We start from the raw sequence: 14,956 nt of genomic DNA on the forward strand, positions 1-14,956 counted from the left end.
TATCCTTTCACTGTCGGGACACAAAAGGCTTCATAAAAACTGACCACAGAAAGATTTCACCTGCACATGCCTCATGTGGTTGTCTGTTAATTTTGTGACATCCACCAGCTTCCTGAGCAAAAGAAGTAAAATAAAGAAGCTCAATGGTTTCTAAGACCTTGAGTGAAAAGCATCAGATTACCTTGTAATTTCATACAGGGTCAACTTAACCCTTAGCAACTCCCCCCAGGTACTGGTCTTAATACTGCCCCAATTTGTCCACACTGGCATTTGCATGCATTAAAACTGGAATTACCAGACACGGCTGCCATTCTCTCTTTTTCACTCTGAAAATGCTAATCCTGGCATGGTGGACCGTCAATGTGGTTTTGCAGGCTGCTGCAAGCTATGTCACTGTACTGAAGCAATCACTTGTGCTTCATCTAAACCCAACAACAATCAGAGCTGGAAAATCTTTTAGACAATTATGCTGGTCTCCTTCACACATCCACATCAACTAACAGCCAACCTCCATCCAAAAAATCACTCCAATTCTGAGAGTAAAATTCAGCCTACTCTTCATATATGCAACAAGTTACTTCAACCCACTGCTTTTCATTCTCAAGGATGTCTACTTTTGCTGTTTGTAAGAAGTATTCAGCTAGAAATAAGAATATTTTCCCCAAATACATGAGATTTCAAAAGCTGTAATTCCCCAGAGATATTTGCTCTCAGAGCAGAAAACAATCACTTCCCATTTTGCTTTTGCTCAAAAGCTACTTCAGTGCATAGATGGTATGAAGGCTTCTGCCCTAAACGACACTATCAGATAGTGCTTGCTTATAACACCTTATTTTCTTATGCCCTTCTTACTGAAAGGTCTGAGATTGAACCAATCCTTAGATTGCATATGTGGGACCAGATATCAGTGATGGGTTTTTTTGTCCAGCTTTGTCTTCACAACATTCTTTGGGGTTTTTTTTAACCTATCTTTTCACCGTCCCACTATCTAAGTGACTTTGTCTCCTTAATCTCTGTATTACTGCCAATGTTCAAACCAAGTACATAATGCTTCTCTCTGCTGGATACTAGGTTCAGAAATGTCATTAAAGAAGTGCACATCCATTAGCTTATTTATACCACTCCAGCACCAGTATCCTCTGTTCTTCTTAAAGGAAAAAAATTAAGAGTCATGCTTGACACAGACTGGGGGCTAGGATGCTTTTAGTTTTTTCACCTCATCAGTACCAGGAAGTGTTACAGCACATAATGAAAATCCAGCAGCACATGATGTAACTCCAGCAGCACAACAGCCACTCTCAGCCAGACTGGGTGGGTTTGTCCTGAATATCTTTGGCTCTCTTTCAGTGATATCAACTGCAAGCCTAACTGAGCATTCACAAATTGGTCAATTTCTGCTTTATCTTAAAAGTTCTCATGGGTATCTGGATTATGCCAAAATTGCAAATCTTTTGATCTCTCTGCCAACAGGAACTGATGCTGGCTCTGACTCTTGTCTCAATATCTATCAACAATCCAGATTCTTTTTAGGACAAGTTTTGCAGCAGCAACATAAGGATGCTCAAGCTGGCTATCGGCAGTCCCCCAGCTTCATCATTTTCCCAGGCATTTGTTTAGAGTATGGTATTGTACAGTGCCTAATTGAGCCTTCCAGGGACTTCATCCTTCCAAGACAATTGGCTCATACTTGAGTTTATTGTTCTGCAACAATCTGAACACAATCCAGTGGGTTTTTCTAGCTTACGAATGGGGTAGAAGTCTTGAAGTGTCTAATCCTACTAAATCCACTGGCAAGTGTAAGTTCACATCCTCAGTGCTGGCTGTCATAATATGATCCTCCTGTTTGTGGTAATTCAGGTACTTAAATGTCAGCACATATTTGTAAGCAAGTTCCAAGCTGACCAAAGCTTTCCAGGACACTCTCCTTCTCAGGAAAACATTCTTGTTTACAGATTGTCAGTTGCTAGACTTCTTATTTCCTGACTTCCTAATTTGGCTGAGTATTTTGCATTTGTGTCTCAGAACTGATGTGTTGTTAACTTACAAACCATTTCTAGGAAACAAAGGTGTTGCTCTAGTTCTTCTGCTATCATGCTTCAATCCTTTTCTGAAATCCCCAGGTTTGGCTTTTAATATATTTAAAAACTATGAAGTTTGCCACAGAGACCTGCTTATCTGTATCCTTTTAGTACAAGGGAAATGCTAATGTGCAGCTTGAAAACTGGCCCATACTCCTGACACTAGGCAGGATTTTTGCTGTGTGTGATTAGGTTCACACCAGAAACGTTCCAACCATTGGTGGTTCACACTGTTAAGGATCATAGAAGAAAGTTGTCATAAAGAAAAAAAGAATGACAAAATCAGAAAACATTGATACAATCTTCCTTCTCCAGAAAGCACAGTAATAACAATAAACCTCTTTCCCAATGGTGGGAGATAGAGAGCAGACTGTGCTTCTTCTGCCAAGCTTGTAGCCCTCATGGTGGCACAAGCATCCTCTCTTTTTCATGCTTTGAGCCCTGTATGCTGGATGGGCAATGCTGATTTCATAAGTTCTTGTCTTCCCAAGTGCTTGAGCACTTTTTCCTTCCACGCTGCTACTGCCACGCAGCACAGAAACTTGTAGAGCTATGGTGGAAATTATATCAGGCAGCTGGGCTACGTTGAAAACAACCTTTCTTAAAAATCAGTTTTTAAAAAATACTGGATTACTTCTCACATCCGTTTCACAAAAAGTAATGCTGGCGTAACTGAGGAGCCAGAAAACACCAGGGACCGAGTGCCCACAGCAAGATACACCTGAGCCAATACTGTTGTTATACGCTTGACAGTATTGGACCGTAGCCTCTCCTCCACTCACTGTCCTGCTGCTCATCCCCTGGAGAAGTAAGCAGCTAGTGAATCCCTTTTGACTGTCCTTTATAAGAGGCTTTTTTGGGATTGAGATCTATATCTCTGGTGACAATGCTCTTACTTTTTTCAGCTACCCAGTTATAGGGAGGGAGCTTAATAAGTACCTGAAACAACAGATAATGCAACAAATGAGAAACCTAAATCATAACATTACCACATGGGGTTAAAACTTGGGAATGTCTCCATGTTTAGACCTCTGCTAGTTAAAGGCTCTGAGATATTCTTGTTTCTCCTTCAAAACTTTCATGTTTAGCAGAAAGCATTCATCTCGAAGGAAGCTAGACAGTTCCTTCCCTATTTAAATTTCACATGAAACACTTTATTTCAGCCACTCAGTGAATTTGCCTTGGGCAACTGAATCACAGCTGACAGCACATTAATGACTATGATGGTGTGATTAGTAGAGATTACAGGCAACTGAGAACCTGCCCAAGCATTTGCCGTTGTCACAGTACTTATGCCAGATATTATTAAGGATTAATAATGGTCATAAAAAGGACTTGATTCCACCAGGTAGACTCTTTAAATCTGTTAGTATTTTAATATGTCACTTATATTCTGATTAAATAGTGAAAATTATTTTTATATAACCATTTTTAAAAAATACTCTTTCTAGATGCTTACATTGCTATTTCATTTAAATATTATTAGAAAACAAATTTCTATTGCATTTAAGGAAGAAGGACCATAAACAAACATACTTGACAGAGAAATTTAATATTATATTACTCATGGGAACTCAAAACAGAACTTAAGCTCTGAGACTCTTGTGCTGTGAGATATCACACCAAAACCCAACTGGGAGGAAATAATGATTTCACTAATCCCTAGCAATGATTTTTTGAGGAGTTCAAATAAAAGTTTGCTTGTTCTGATTGAGATTCACTAAGTAGATATTATTTGATTTCTCTGCTTCCTGGGGGAAGAACTTCAGAATCCCTGGACTGCTAGAAGTAAAGAACAATGGGCTGAACTTGCAGTAGAGCATCTTAGCTGCTATAGACACGATAAAAATGAACACACTGCATATTTGCCAAAGCTTTTGCCGTTCATTTCATTTCCAAATGTCAACCCACTATATGAAACCTTTAAAAAGGTTTCCTAAGGTAGAGCAAACAGAAGGATAGGATATTTTTAATCTTCTATTAAAGATATTTAATCATAATCACTCTTATTTAAAACACAGTCACTTGAACTTATGCAAAGACTCACCACTGTTTAATAATAAAAAGAACCATCTGCTAGTTATGCTTGTCCCTACAAATACTTTGTACTGGATAATATTGGAAAACATGAAAAGCTAATGACTAGTCAACAAGAAGACTATGTAAATACTAAGATGAAAATCTAATAAAAAGCAACATCACCAATCACATGCTGTCATTTTGAGATGCCTGAGATAACAATTTTCCAGTGACTCAGGAACACATCCACCCTTGTCACTGGAGAGTACAATACAATAACAGCAATAGGAGATTTGTGGTACAGAGCACAATTTTTTATAATTGTAATACTTACACTGTCAAATATAAAAGAGCAAGTAATTCAAGTTATATTAATTTTGGAAATTGTAGCCTGATCTTACAAACACTCAAATATACACCCAGGTATCTGTAAGACTTCTCTCTAAGGCATGAGATACAAGGCAAATTAATCCTTAAAATTAGCGGGGGGAAGGCAATTAAGCTTCTAGTAACCATTTTTAATTTCAGAAAGGCTTGCTTTAAAGTGTTAAAACTGCACAAGCAAAGCATCTGAGTTACCGTCTCCACTGCACAAAGAGGGAGCATGTTTCATAAGCCTCCTGGACTTGCATGTAGCCACTGACTGCAGAATTCTGCTTTCACATTTCATGTGTGCAGCCTAACCCCAGTAAAGCCTGTGACATTACACAGGTATAAAATAAAATAGCCTTTGGTGTCCATTTTTTAAGAAGTATTCCCACTCTTATTTTTCTCAAAGGAGCCTGCTAACAGCTGCACAAATACCATATCGGTAATAACAGAAAGAGAGGCTGCAGTGTGCCAGTGATCTTACCTCATACTCAAAGTCCTCTGCTCTATCTGCATCAGCAGGCAAGCTGGAAAGATACTCATTACCTTCATAAAATTCATGCTCCACTGGATGAAGAGAATGGCAGCTATGTGGAACAAAAGCAGTACAATAACAGTAGATGAGACAATAGTGTTTTTCTAAATTAAAAAGTCGTAAAAAAAAAATAATCCCACTTCTCTGTAGTTTTCTTATCTCTGTAACACTACTCTGAAATGGCCTGATAGCCTGAAAGGAACTGTACCAAAAAGTAGAATGGGCTATTTTCTTTTACAAAGCTTATACTCCAGCTGAGTTCATTTTGCTGGGTTCATCTTTTGTCAGATTTATACAGGGTGATTTCTTAAAAGGGTATGTTTCGGGCCAAACTATTTAATTGTGACAATTTGGGATTCCTTACATTCATAAAGGTACCTAACTCCAGATTCATGTGCTGTGTCATGGTTGGGGACAACTCACTAATTATCTGGTAATAAAGTCTTGAATGTCCACAATCTACAACCCACACCAGGCTCACCAACTGCTCAAGACTTGCATTATCCTCTTTTGTTAAAGTGATAACAGAGTGGTGAAGTGCATTTGAGTTAACTGCACACTTAAAAATGTCAGTAAACTGCACTGTCAAATGGACTTGGAGCACAAAGAATGAGGTCTTTACAATATGCATTTATATACAGCCTTAGACCCAAGGCTGAATCCCAACCAAGCAGCACCTGGCATGGATCTATCTTAGCAGAGGTAGGAAACTTTTCCTCATGCCGAGGACATAGGAACTTCAATCACAGTAGCACACAGTTTAGTATTATCCAGTACCAACTCAAAAAATATATACGTAGCATGTTCCTAGCTGTGTAGCAGCAAGTGATAGGCTCAATCCATCACCTGGCTGGCAAGTTCTCTTTGAGACAATCATCTACCCAGATTACCTAGAACTTCTAAAAATGGAGCTATATCAAAGTCAAAAGTGGTATGTTCTCCATTAGCATCACTTCTGCAGAGATGCATGACATGCCAGGAAGTCAGTGGAAAGGCTCTACAGCTATCATAGCTTTGCTGGCTACCAACAGAGGAAAAGGGTCAGCCACTAGATGATGTCAGTCATCAGGTGATGACCAAAGAGGAAAAAGGCTATGCCCCGTCTTTGTATAAGCACCACCTGCTGCTATTTGCATTCAATTGGTTTCAAAGAATTCAACTGAGGGATAATAAAATTCATATAATTCACCATATGACAGGTGAAATTGTACTTTTGATCTCTGTATTTTTGGATTGCTTTGCTTCTGAAAAGGAGACCTTTAAATTAAATAATTTGTTTCCTTTATTTTTTGGTAAGAAATCTGGAAGAGAAAGCAACAAAGACTAGTCTTTCTAGGTTTGAAGAAGCCTTTCTGATACTTTAGAACACAGAAGCAGTGTTCTGGAATAGGATTTAGCTTTGTATGAACAAACACATGAACACAAAGAAAACATGGTCAAGATTCCTTCCTGTAGCTTCAATCCATGATCAGAGTTTAGGAAAATTATCTCATGCTTGAACAGGACAATGATTATCAACTACAGCTGTGATTTATTTAAAGTGTTCCTGAGACTTTTTCAAGAGAAGGCAACAAGTCTACCATTGTAATCCCTCAATCTTACAGGTAAACAGCAGGAGAAGATAAATCATACCTGTCTGAAAGCAGAAAAGGGCAGATATCAGGAACTGGTGGTGTGGAGGGCCTTAGTTTGGCCAGAGCCATAATGTGCTCGAAAGTTATGTCAGTCTGAGTACTGGCATCCACAAGCCGAACATCCTGAGAGCTACCTTGAGCTTTGCTAATTGGGGCTCGTCGTAAAACCTGAACTACAATTGGCTCCTTGGCATTGCGAAAAGCTTCCACTGCTTCTTCATGAGTGGCCTTGGAGAGGTCCTTCCCATTGACCTAGAGAAAACCAGAAAAATATACCAAAGGTTACTGACAAATGAAAAGGCAGCATAAAAAATATGGCTGTAAAGTAAAAGGGGATGAATTATTGTGTTAAGGGCTTCCATTGACTGCAGCTTATTTTGGCATCCATGCAAGAGGGAAGACAAAGCTGGAAAGAGAAAATAAATTCTTTAATCTTCACTAGAAATTAGAAATGGTTCGAACTCCTCCATAACTGTCCCGATAGAATCCAAACACAGCAAAGAAACCACAGTATTTAAAGAGGATGTTTAAAAATTATTTCTCTCATGCTATTTTATTCACCTCATAAAATACAAGTAAAAAAGAGAGGTGCCTTTAATTTTCAATTTCAGCATTTTGTGTGGCATGCAATTGTTTTAAAGGATTTCTGGTAGAGCATTGTTATTAATGCAGATGTCAATAAACATGTCTCTGATGTCTAAAAAGAAACAAAGCCAATTTTCAATGTTTTGTCACTTATCTGCTGTGGCCATTATACAATCATTAAGACCGAAGACAGGAAGATTTGACTAACACAGTCAGCTGCTGCTCTTTTAAGGGAAGAGAAATCTAAATCAAACAAACTGAAGAAATAATTTGCTACAAACAGACGAATAATAAACCAGAGAAAATTATGCTGCAAATGCAGCACAGCTTGACAAAACTAAAAGACTCTGGCAAGGTTCTTCTCTGTTATAGGCAAAGCAGCAAATTTCTCCTGGTGTAGATGAGGCCTTAGGCTATCAGAAAAGGTAACTGCAAGGCTGGGTGATGCTAAATTTATATAAATTCAGGTATTTAGGGCAAAATTCTCAAGTATTAGCCCACTACAAAATGTGACAGCTAATTCGTCTACGGCCGTCAGCAGCTAAGCACTTGGACACAGCGGTCATGAAACATCTTTACACAGAAAATACAATTTTGCTGTTTCCAGAGCAATGGGACTGCTGTTGGCTGCTGCACAGGACCTAATTATTGTGAACTGCTGGGGAGATGAGATGATTCTGTGCTGGGGTAGAAAGGCAGGGGTTTTTAGTAAGAAATCTGAACATCTGGAGGGCACCAAAACCTGATTAAAATTTATATTCCTGGCAAAATCTTTATGATGGCAGCAAATAAGAAGTAGGATTCTACTGTAAGTTCATGACCAAATTACCTGTGTTGTATAGACAATGAAATCATAAAATTTCTGATTAACGAACTAAGTCTAAACCTCCTCCAGAAATGAGACAGCCCCTTAACTGACTGTCACCCAATGCCTGTTAATACTGGTTGAATCCAAAATTTCTTTGCAACATCACTCTTTCATTCAAGAAATTCTTGGAACTTTCTTGTCAAAAAGGAATAACATATGAAGAGGAACAACAGCAAACTCAAAAAAGCCATTCAGCAGCCTTGAGTAATGTTTTTAAGCCTGTCACAAGAAGCATTTGCAATTAAAAATGTCACACTTGAGGAAACATGTGTAACCATAATCCTGTCTGTTTATGTGGATGGCTATGATACTGTTACCCGTTAATTACATGTCTATAACAACTCAATACATTTCCAGAGTACATGCTGGAGTACACGTTAGAACAAGCTTTTCTCTGACACAACTTCCAAACAAGCAACGTTTTCACAGCTGCGCTACCCATGAGAACACGCAAAATACCTAGCCACCAATGCAAAGGTCAGCTGACCTTTCTAACTAGCCCTAATGCTGTATGTGGTGATGAGAAGTCTAGAAATTTTCTGAAACATTTCTATACATAAAAAAGCTCACAACTCCCTGTGCTGAATGCCTGGGATCCCCAGAAGTACCATACCCCTGCAGCCTAGACTGTGAACAAGCAACACGAACAGCAGTTAGTGTGGTCACTTAAGTTTAATGTATATGTATGGTCTCTCTGATGACTGAAGCCAAAAATATTAAGATTTTATGTTAAGATTTTACTATTTAAATAATCTATCAAATTATAACCCTAGGTTACATTAATCTAAATATCAGTGGTATATAAGAGGAAGGGCTACAACAGTCAAAGAATAATCTATGTCATAACAAAATAAATTTCCCCAAGGAGGGAGCTGCTGCAAATCCTCTCCAATAGCACAAGTTATACTGCCAGGGTGTTCAGACTCAACTCTGTCTAATAGAGGCAATTAGAGATAAAGCTTCGAGCCTGGGTCTTCCAGTCAGTCTTCAATTCCAGCTTTTGCTTCATCCTTGCTTCTAACTCAGATCCTACCAAGGACACAATTTTTAACAGTTTCTGCAGGATTTGTAACAAGAGTGTCCCACAGGCTGCCTGAGTGACACTCATTCCTAAGGCCCCACGAACAGAAAAATTACTTTCCTGTCTCCCCAAACCCTTCAAATACTTTAAAGTTTTGGTTAAGTATATGGTGTTTCTCCTAAAAACAAATGCTTGGGAATAAATACCACATATCATTTTTTCCCCTACTCAAGTATAAAACACACAATCCTTCTGTATTCCAGCTGAACCACATGGGTTTTGGCACAAGTTGACCATTTTATCACAGATCTGCAACAGCAAAGCAAAGAGATACTTGGACAGCATACAAACTATATTATTAGATTATTTTGGAAAACTAGCAGCTCTGTTTATTCCCATCAGTCAATACTTATCACTTATTCTGAGGAAACAGACATAAATTCACAACAATGCCATTTACATGTAAATTTGATTTCTAAAGAATAATAATATTTTAAAATCACATGAGTGTGAAAAATCACAAAAGATACGCATTTTCATTTATCCTGGAAACCTGTGGCTGACCCCTATTTTCATTTAAATACCTATTTGATTTAAAGACTTTACAAACATTCCATCCTTTACGTTGGTTTCTTATGAAATACAAGCACTTCAGACACACAATACTTGTTTAAATTGTCACTTGAAGTTCATCAACACACTTTGTCGACCTGCATAAAGGTCACCTAATTTATGAATGCCTCCCTTCTCAGAAGAAAATCTGCAGCTGAATTACTCTGTGCTGGCAGATGTCCTGCCCACTTGGGGCTGGGAAGAGAGAATTTATTTTAAAATCTAAAGCCAATTCTACAGATGGGGTTGGAAGCTCTCTTCACGTAGCTTCTTTAAGAGTTTTCTGCCTCCTGCATTATCCCCCAGCTTAACACTCACATATAGTTACCCGGGGAGCTGTAGACAGCAGAGCACTTATTTACAGCAAGTCACTTACAGGTTCTTAGTGGATGATTAAATAAATTCCATGCCTCAGAAAGGTTACTTTCAGTGGAATCCAGGGTACTATTTTAAGTGGATAGAGAAATCCGTCACTTTTAACAGTCAACAAAAAGACAAGGGAATACATTTGTTGTAGCAGATGGGCTAATTAATCCACAAGCAAGTTGTGAATGTTAAGTAAAGAATATATCTTCTCTCATGTAAACCATCCTGCTGCCCTGTTTGATTAAGCTTCTGTTTAATGAACATTCTCGCCCTGCGTTTGGACGCACTGCAAAGTCTGGGCCACTTGTCAACATCTCTCCCAGAGTGACTGGTGGCCACTGCCTGGATTCCGGCCATCCTCTTTGGATTCTTGCTCTAAATCCAGCCACATGCAAAACTTCATCAGCACCAGAAAATAAACAAGCAAACAGGCTTTGTCTTTCATCAACAAATCAACTTACATTGGCCAACTGCCACTTCTAACACCAACACCACTGTACATAGGCTTATTCCTACTCACATAGAGGTGGACAGTAGAGAAGGAACGAGAGACAGGACTAAATAACAAAACAGTGGCTATAAAAAAACATAGGCAAATAGTTGTTAGGTTATCCTCATGCTTTGAGTTCTAAAGCAAAAAAAGCCTCAGTCCTTCAATGAAGACTGCTTCCTGGATTTAAGGGTCTGTGAGTGAGAAATGGAATATACTCATCTTCTAACACTTTTGTGACCTTGCTAATTTAACACTAGCCAGAATTTTTGAATCAGAAGGGCCAGAAATGTTGATATATTTCCTGTAGCCTCTACTTCCTCCGTACTGAGATGAAAAGGAAAAAAAAAGAAAAAAAGGAAAAACAAAGGAAAGAAGATATGTAGCCATGTGAATGGAACCATCACGAAAGATGTCATATTAGCAGCTCATGAGATAACCTCCTACCCTCAGCAAATACCCAGCATATGCAAGTAGAAATTTAAGATCAGCTCTGCTGAAGCAAAATCCTTGGAGACCCTTCGTTTAATCAGTAAAGGCAAAAGGACGAATAACCAGAGACATCCAGGCATAAGGGCTTCCCAGTGAAATGACAGAGATGCTGTCTGACGTGATGATGGAGTTCACACAAGGCTCACTGTCCTAGGAGATTTCAATGCCCATGCAGAAGATGCCTCTGACCTGACAGGTGCTAAATCTGCTCTCATCACAGCAGTTTCTTTACCTCCAGTCCCTCGCTCTAAATATACCCAGGCTATCACACCTTGGGTTCATCCTTGACAACAAACTGGCACAGAAGATTGAACAATATCCCTTAGTCTGACCAGTCCTTCTTTAGGACAGGAATTTGGGCCCTCCCTAAGTGCAAGCCACAAAAAAAGAACAAAACTATACCACCTTCCTCCCAGACATACATCTTTCAGCATGTATAGACTCTAGAAAACTTCCACTGCTGATGGCTACCAGCTATGAAGCTCTCCAGGTAGGACAGGGGGGCACAGAACATGTGAGCTACCAGTGATACCCATGCAGGGGAGGATACTGCAACTCTTCTGCTAACGCAAACATGATAGCTCATCCACAGAAAGGGCATTCGACATGGCAATCTTTTAGGTTACAGTTCAGTACTAAGCTGCATTTCTTCAGCAAGTTAATTTGAAAGCTAGGAAATTCGGCCATCACCCAATACCACTACCTCAGTCCAGGTCCACACCAAGTTCAGTAAAGGGACAACTTTTATTATTCTGGTTAATGATATTTCCTCTTTTTCATCCACAGGAGCTAAGCACTGCTTGTTCCCATTTGATCCTGCGTTGCCTTGACCATGACACCTTGTCATCCCTCCTAAAAGTTATGCAAGTTTCTGAACATGCAGGCTCTGGCTGCTTCCCTCAGGCTGAAGCTGAACCACAGTCTTTTAACAAGAATTACATCTCTGTTACCTGTAGAACTGAGGTTCATCCTGTTTTATAGTTTGTGTAGCCGTTCAACAATACCGAACAGATCCAAGCAATGCCCAGTACTTCAGCCTTCTGTGCCTCTTCCTATGTAAAACCAGCATCATCCTTCATTTCCAAGCATTTCCCAGAAATCTACTGTGATCGAAAAGCCTATGTCTAAGCCTTAACCTAAGCAAGACAAAATAAATGCTACAAAAAGTGAAAAAACATAGAAATACACCTTTTCATACTCTGTAAAGTCGTATTTCAGAGGGAGACAACTCAGTGACTTCTCAGCAATTCTGATTACATAAACACCAGCTGTGAGAAAAAAAAGAGCACCTTTCTTTCAATTGGCCTCTAGACGATGCTTCATTTTATCAGAACTGTCCACCATGATCAGTGCACCTGTGGACAGGTCTGACAGCTGCAGCTCCCCTCTATGAAGGAGATGAAACACCCTCAAAAGACCACAGCAGAGAGCTGGACACTGTTGGGAAGTACTCTCTAATGAGCTACCCACAGGGATTTTTAACCTTGACTGGAAAAAGTGCCCTGAGTCCAGGGAATGGAGAAGTAGCTCTCATCAGAACTGCAGCAAACTAGACCAAAATAGTGAGCAAGAAAACTAATGTAGAAGTGCTTGTTTAACTTTGTTTCACCAACAAATACAAACTCTACTTCGATGTCCTTTTCTCCAGGATTTTGCTTTCTCTACTTAGTCTTCTTTAACTAAAGTGAAAAAGCTATTATAAGAAGCATGTCCCAGAACGTCATGTCTAGAATTGTGCTCCATGTTTTGAAAGAAAAGTGAAGGCTACTGTAAGCAAATATATCACTGAAGATCACTGAAGGAAGTTTGGGTTTTTAAATCTCAAAGTTATTGGCTGTCTAATTGAATTTCAGATATTGAGTATAGAAAAGGGATGGTGTTTTAAATGCATGCCTACAGTCTGCTTCCAGCTGGCTGGGATAGGCACAATCATTGTTCACCACAAATGTCTTTGAGTACTTGGATGCTATAATTCACCAAGGTCACGGGTTCTATTCCCGTTCGGTCTCCATGTGTTCCATGATCTAATTGAGAGGAGTCCCTGCCCATGACAGGGAGTCCGGATTAAATGATCTCTAAGATCCCTTCCAGCCCAGGCCATTACGATTCCATGATTCTTTGATTCACTCCTCCAGGATAATTATGTCTGCTCCAACATGTTTAAAAGCACTAGCTTTTAAAAAGTTAGTAGTTTTAAACTGTGGCCAAAATGCAACCTGAATTCCTGCACTTTATTACATGAAGCTTAGCAGCCTGTGTTACTGGAGAATAACCTCTCCACCTCCTCACTGTGTGTTACAGCAATGCACATCTCACAAAGATCCTTTCAAGTCCTTTAGTGCCGATGTTCAACATCAGAACAGCTCAGAAAGCACAGTTCAGAAAGCACAGCAACAGCTCGGAAAAGAATCACTTGCATTTTGAATGTACTATTATCTGAAATTCTCTTGGTTTGTGAGTGAAATGAAAACACCAAAGTAAATTTAAGAATCATGGCAATAATTTCATAGTGAGATGCCCAGAGACAAGTGCCACTAGACATGCATTTGTGAGCAGCTGTTATTCTCATTTTCTGACTCCCACAATCTACCTGGCAGACCTGTTAGTAGTTGCTATGACCATCCTTCTTGCATCCTCTTCCAGCTGGTATTCCCAGTCTCATCCTCCTCTCCCTCGCTTTGCTACTTCTGGTCTCTCTCTCCTCTCCTCCCTCCTAGGCTCTCTGCTCTTCTCACTCTACCTTTTTTCTCTCAGTGTAGACCCTTCTTTGCTCCCCAAGAATCTCTCTTCTCTCATGCCTGCTGATTCCTGCATCCTTCCTGTCCATGAAATTAAGTCCTCTCAGTGCCCTCTCACTGAACCTGTCCCCTTCCTGCAGGGCGGGAATGCTGACACTTGTCATCCTCCCACGGTGACAGCTGAACTGTTTGAACACTTGTGAGGTCTGCCTTCACCGGCACCTCCTGGTACCGACAGGAATGCTCAGCTAACCCAGATGATGATGTAACAAGGCTCGAGTGTATTTACTATGTAAATTGCTTTTAATATTGACAAACAGTTTTTCTGATGATGTTAAGATTCTGCCTGAGGGCAATAAAGACTAAAGTAGCTGTGGCATGCATAAAATACATTGAGTTACTTCTTGATGTAATTAGACCATCATTTATTACATTAATCATCGCAACTGTTTTCTATTTGTGGATAAGACATTATATAAATCTCTCACGAGATCTACCACATACAGCAACCCTTTGATGGTGGAGAAAAATACAATCAAAGGCCAGTGTGTGTGCTCAGAACGAATAATTCTTATCTCTAGCCCCTGTACAGAATGCTGTATGCTCCTGTGAACTTCACAGTGTTTCTGCTTTAGGACAAGCTCACCCTCCAATTTCTCTGCTAGGTATGTATTTTTCTCAGAGAAAAGGTACTTCAAAAGGTAGTTGCTATTAAAGTTTTAGGAGAACAGATTAACAACATTCTTTAATCATCAGCAACTTCCAAAGAATAATGAAAGAGATGAATGGTGGATTTCAGTACTCTGTAAATAACATGCAGTCACTTTTCTCCTTTTCAGGAAATCATATTCCACAATTCATTAACAAAGAAAATTTCTCTCTTTCACTTCTAAAAAAAAACCCCCTAGCCTTCCATGAACTCAGCCACGGCTGGCATCACCACATGAATGTTACACTTATCACTGTCATAACAATTCATCCATGTACAGACGCCTGAAACTCCTGGTCTCCTCCGAACCAAGTAGTTTAAAAAGATAGATGGCTGCCTTCTGGCTAATTGTGGGAGTTCTTTCATTACTATAAAAAGACTTTTTATATCTTGAATGACTTTATAAGCAGTGAATAATGAGACTTAAAGTCTGTGGGAAA

At 39.5% G+C, this 14,956-nt stretch overlaps 1 protein-coding gene across 1 annotated transcript in view; it reads right to left on the reverse strand.

The window, feature by feature from the left end:
- PDZRN4 (PDZ domain containing ring finger 4) overlaps window positions 1-14,956 on the reverse strand; it is a 103,808-nt gene that overhangs the window by 37,728 nt on the left and 51,124 nt on the right. The window contains exons 2-3 of the mRNA XM_009873184.1: window positions 6,634-6,887; window positions 4,951-5,053 (exon numbers count right to left, since the gene is read on the reverse strand). Coding sequence (XP_009871486.1) covers window positions 4,951-5,053; window positions 6,634-6,887 — 357 coding nt within the window. The remainder of the gene's footprint in view (window positions 1-4,950; window positions 5,054-6,633; window positions 6,888-14,956) is intronic.

Source organism: Apaloderma vittatum, unplaced genomic scaffold (genome assembly GCF_000703405.1).
Source record: "Apaloderma vittatum isolate BGI_N311 unplaced genomic scaffold, ASM70340v1 scaffold14577, whole genome shotgun sequence".
NCBI classification, from domain to species: domain Eukaryota; kingdom Metazoa; phylum Chordata; class Aves; order Trogoniformes; family Trogonidae; genus Apaloderma; species Apaloderma vittatum.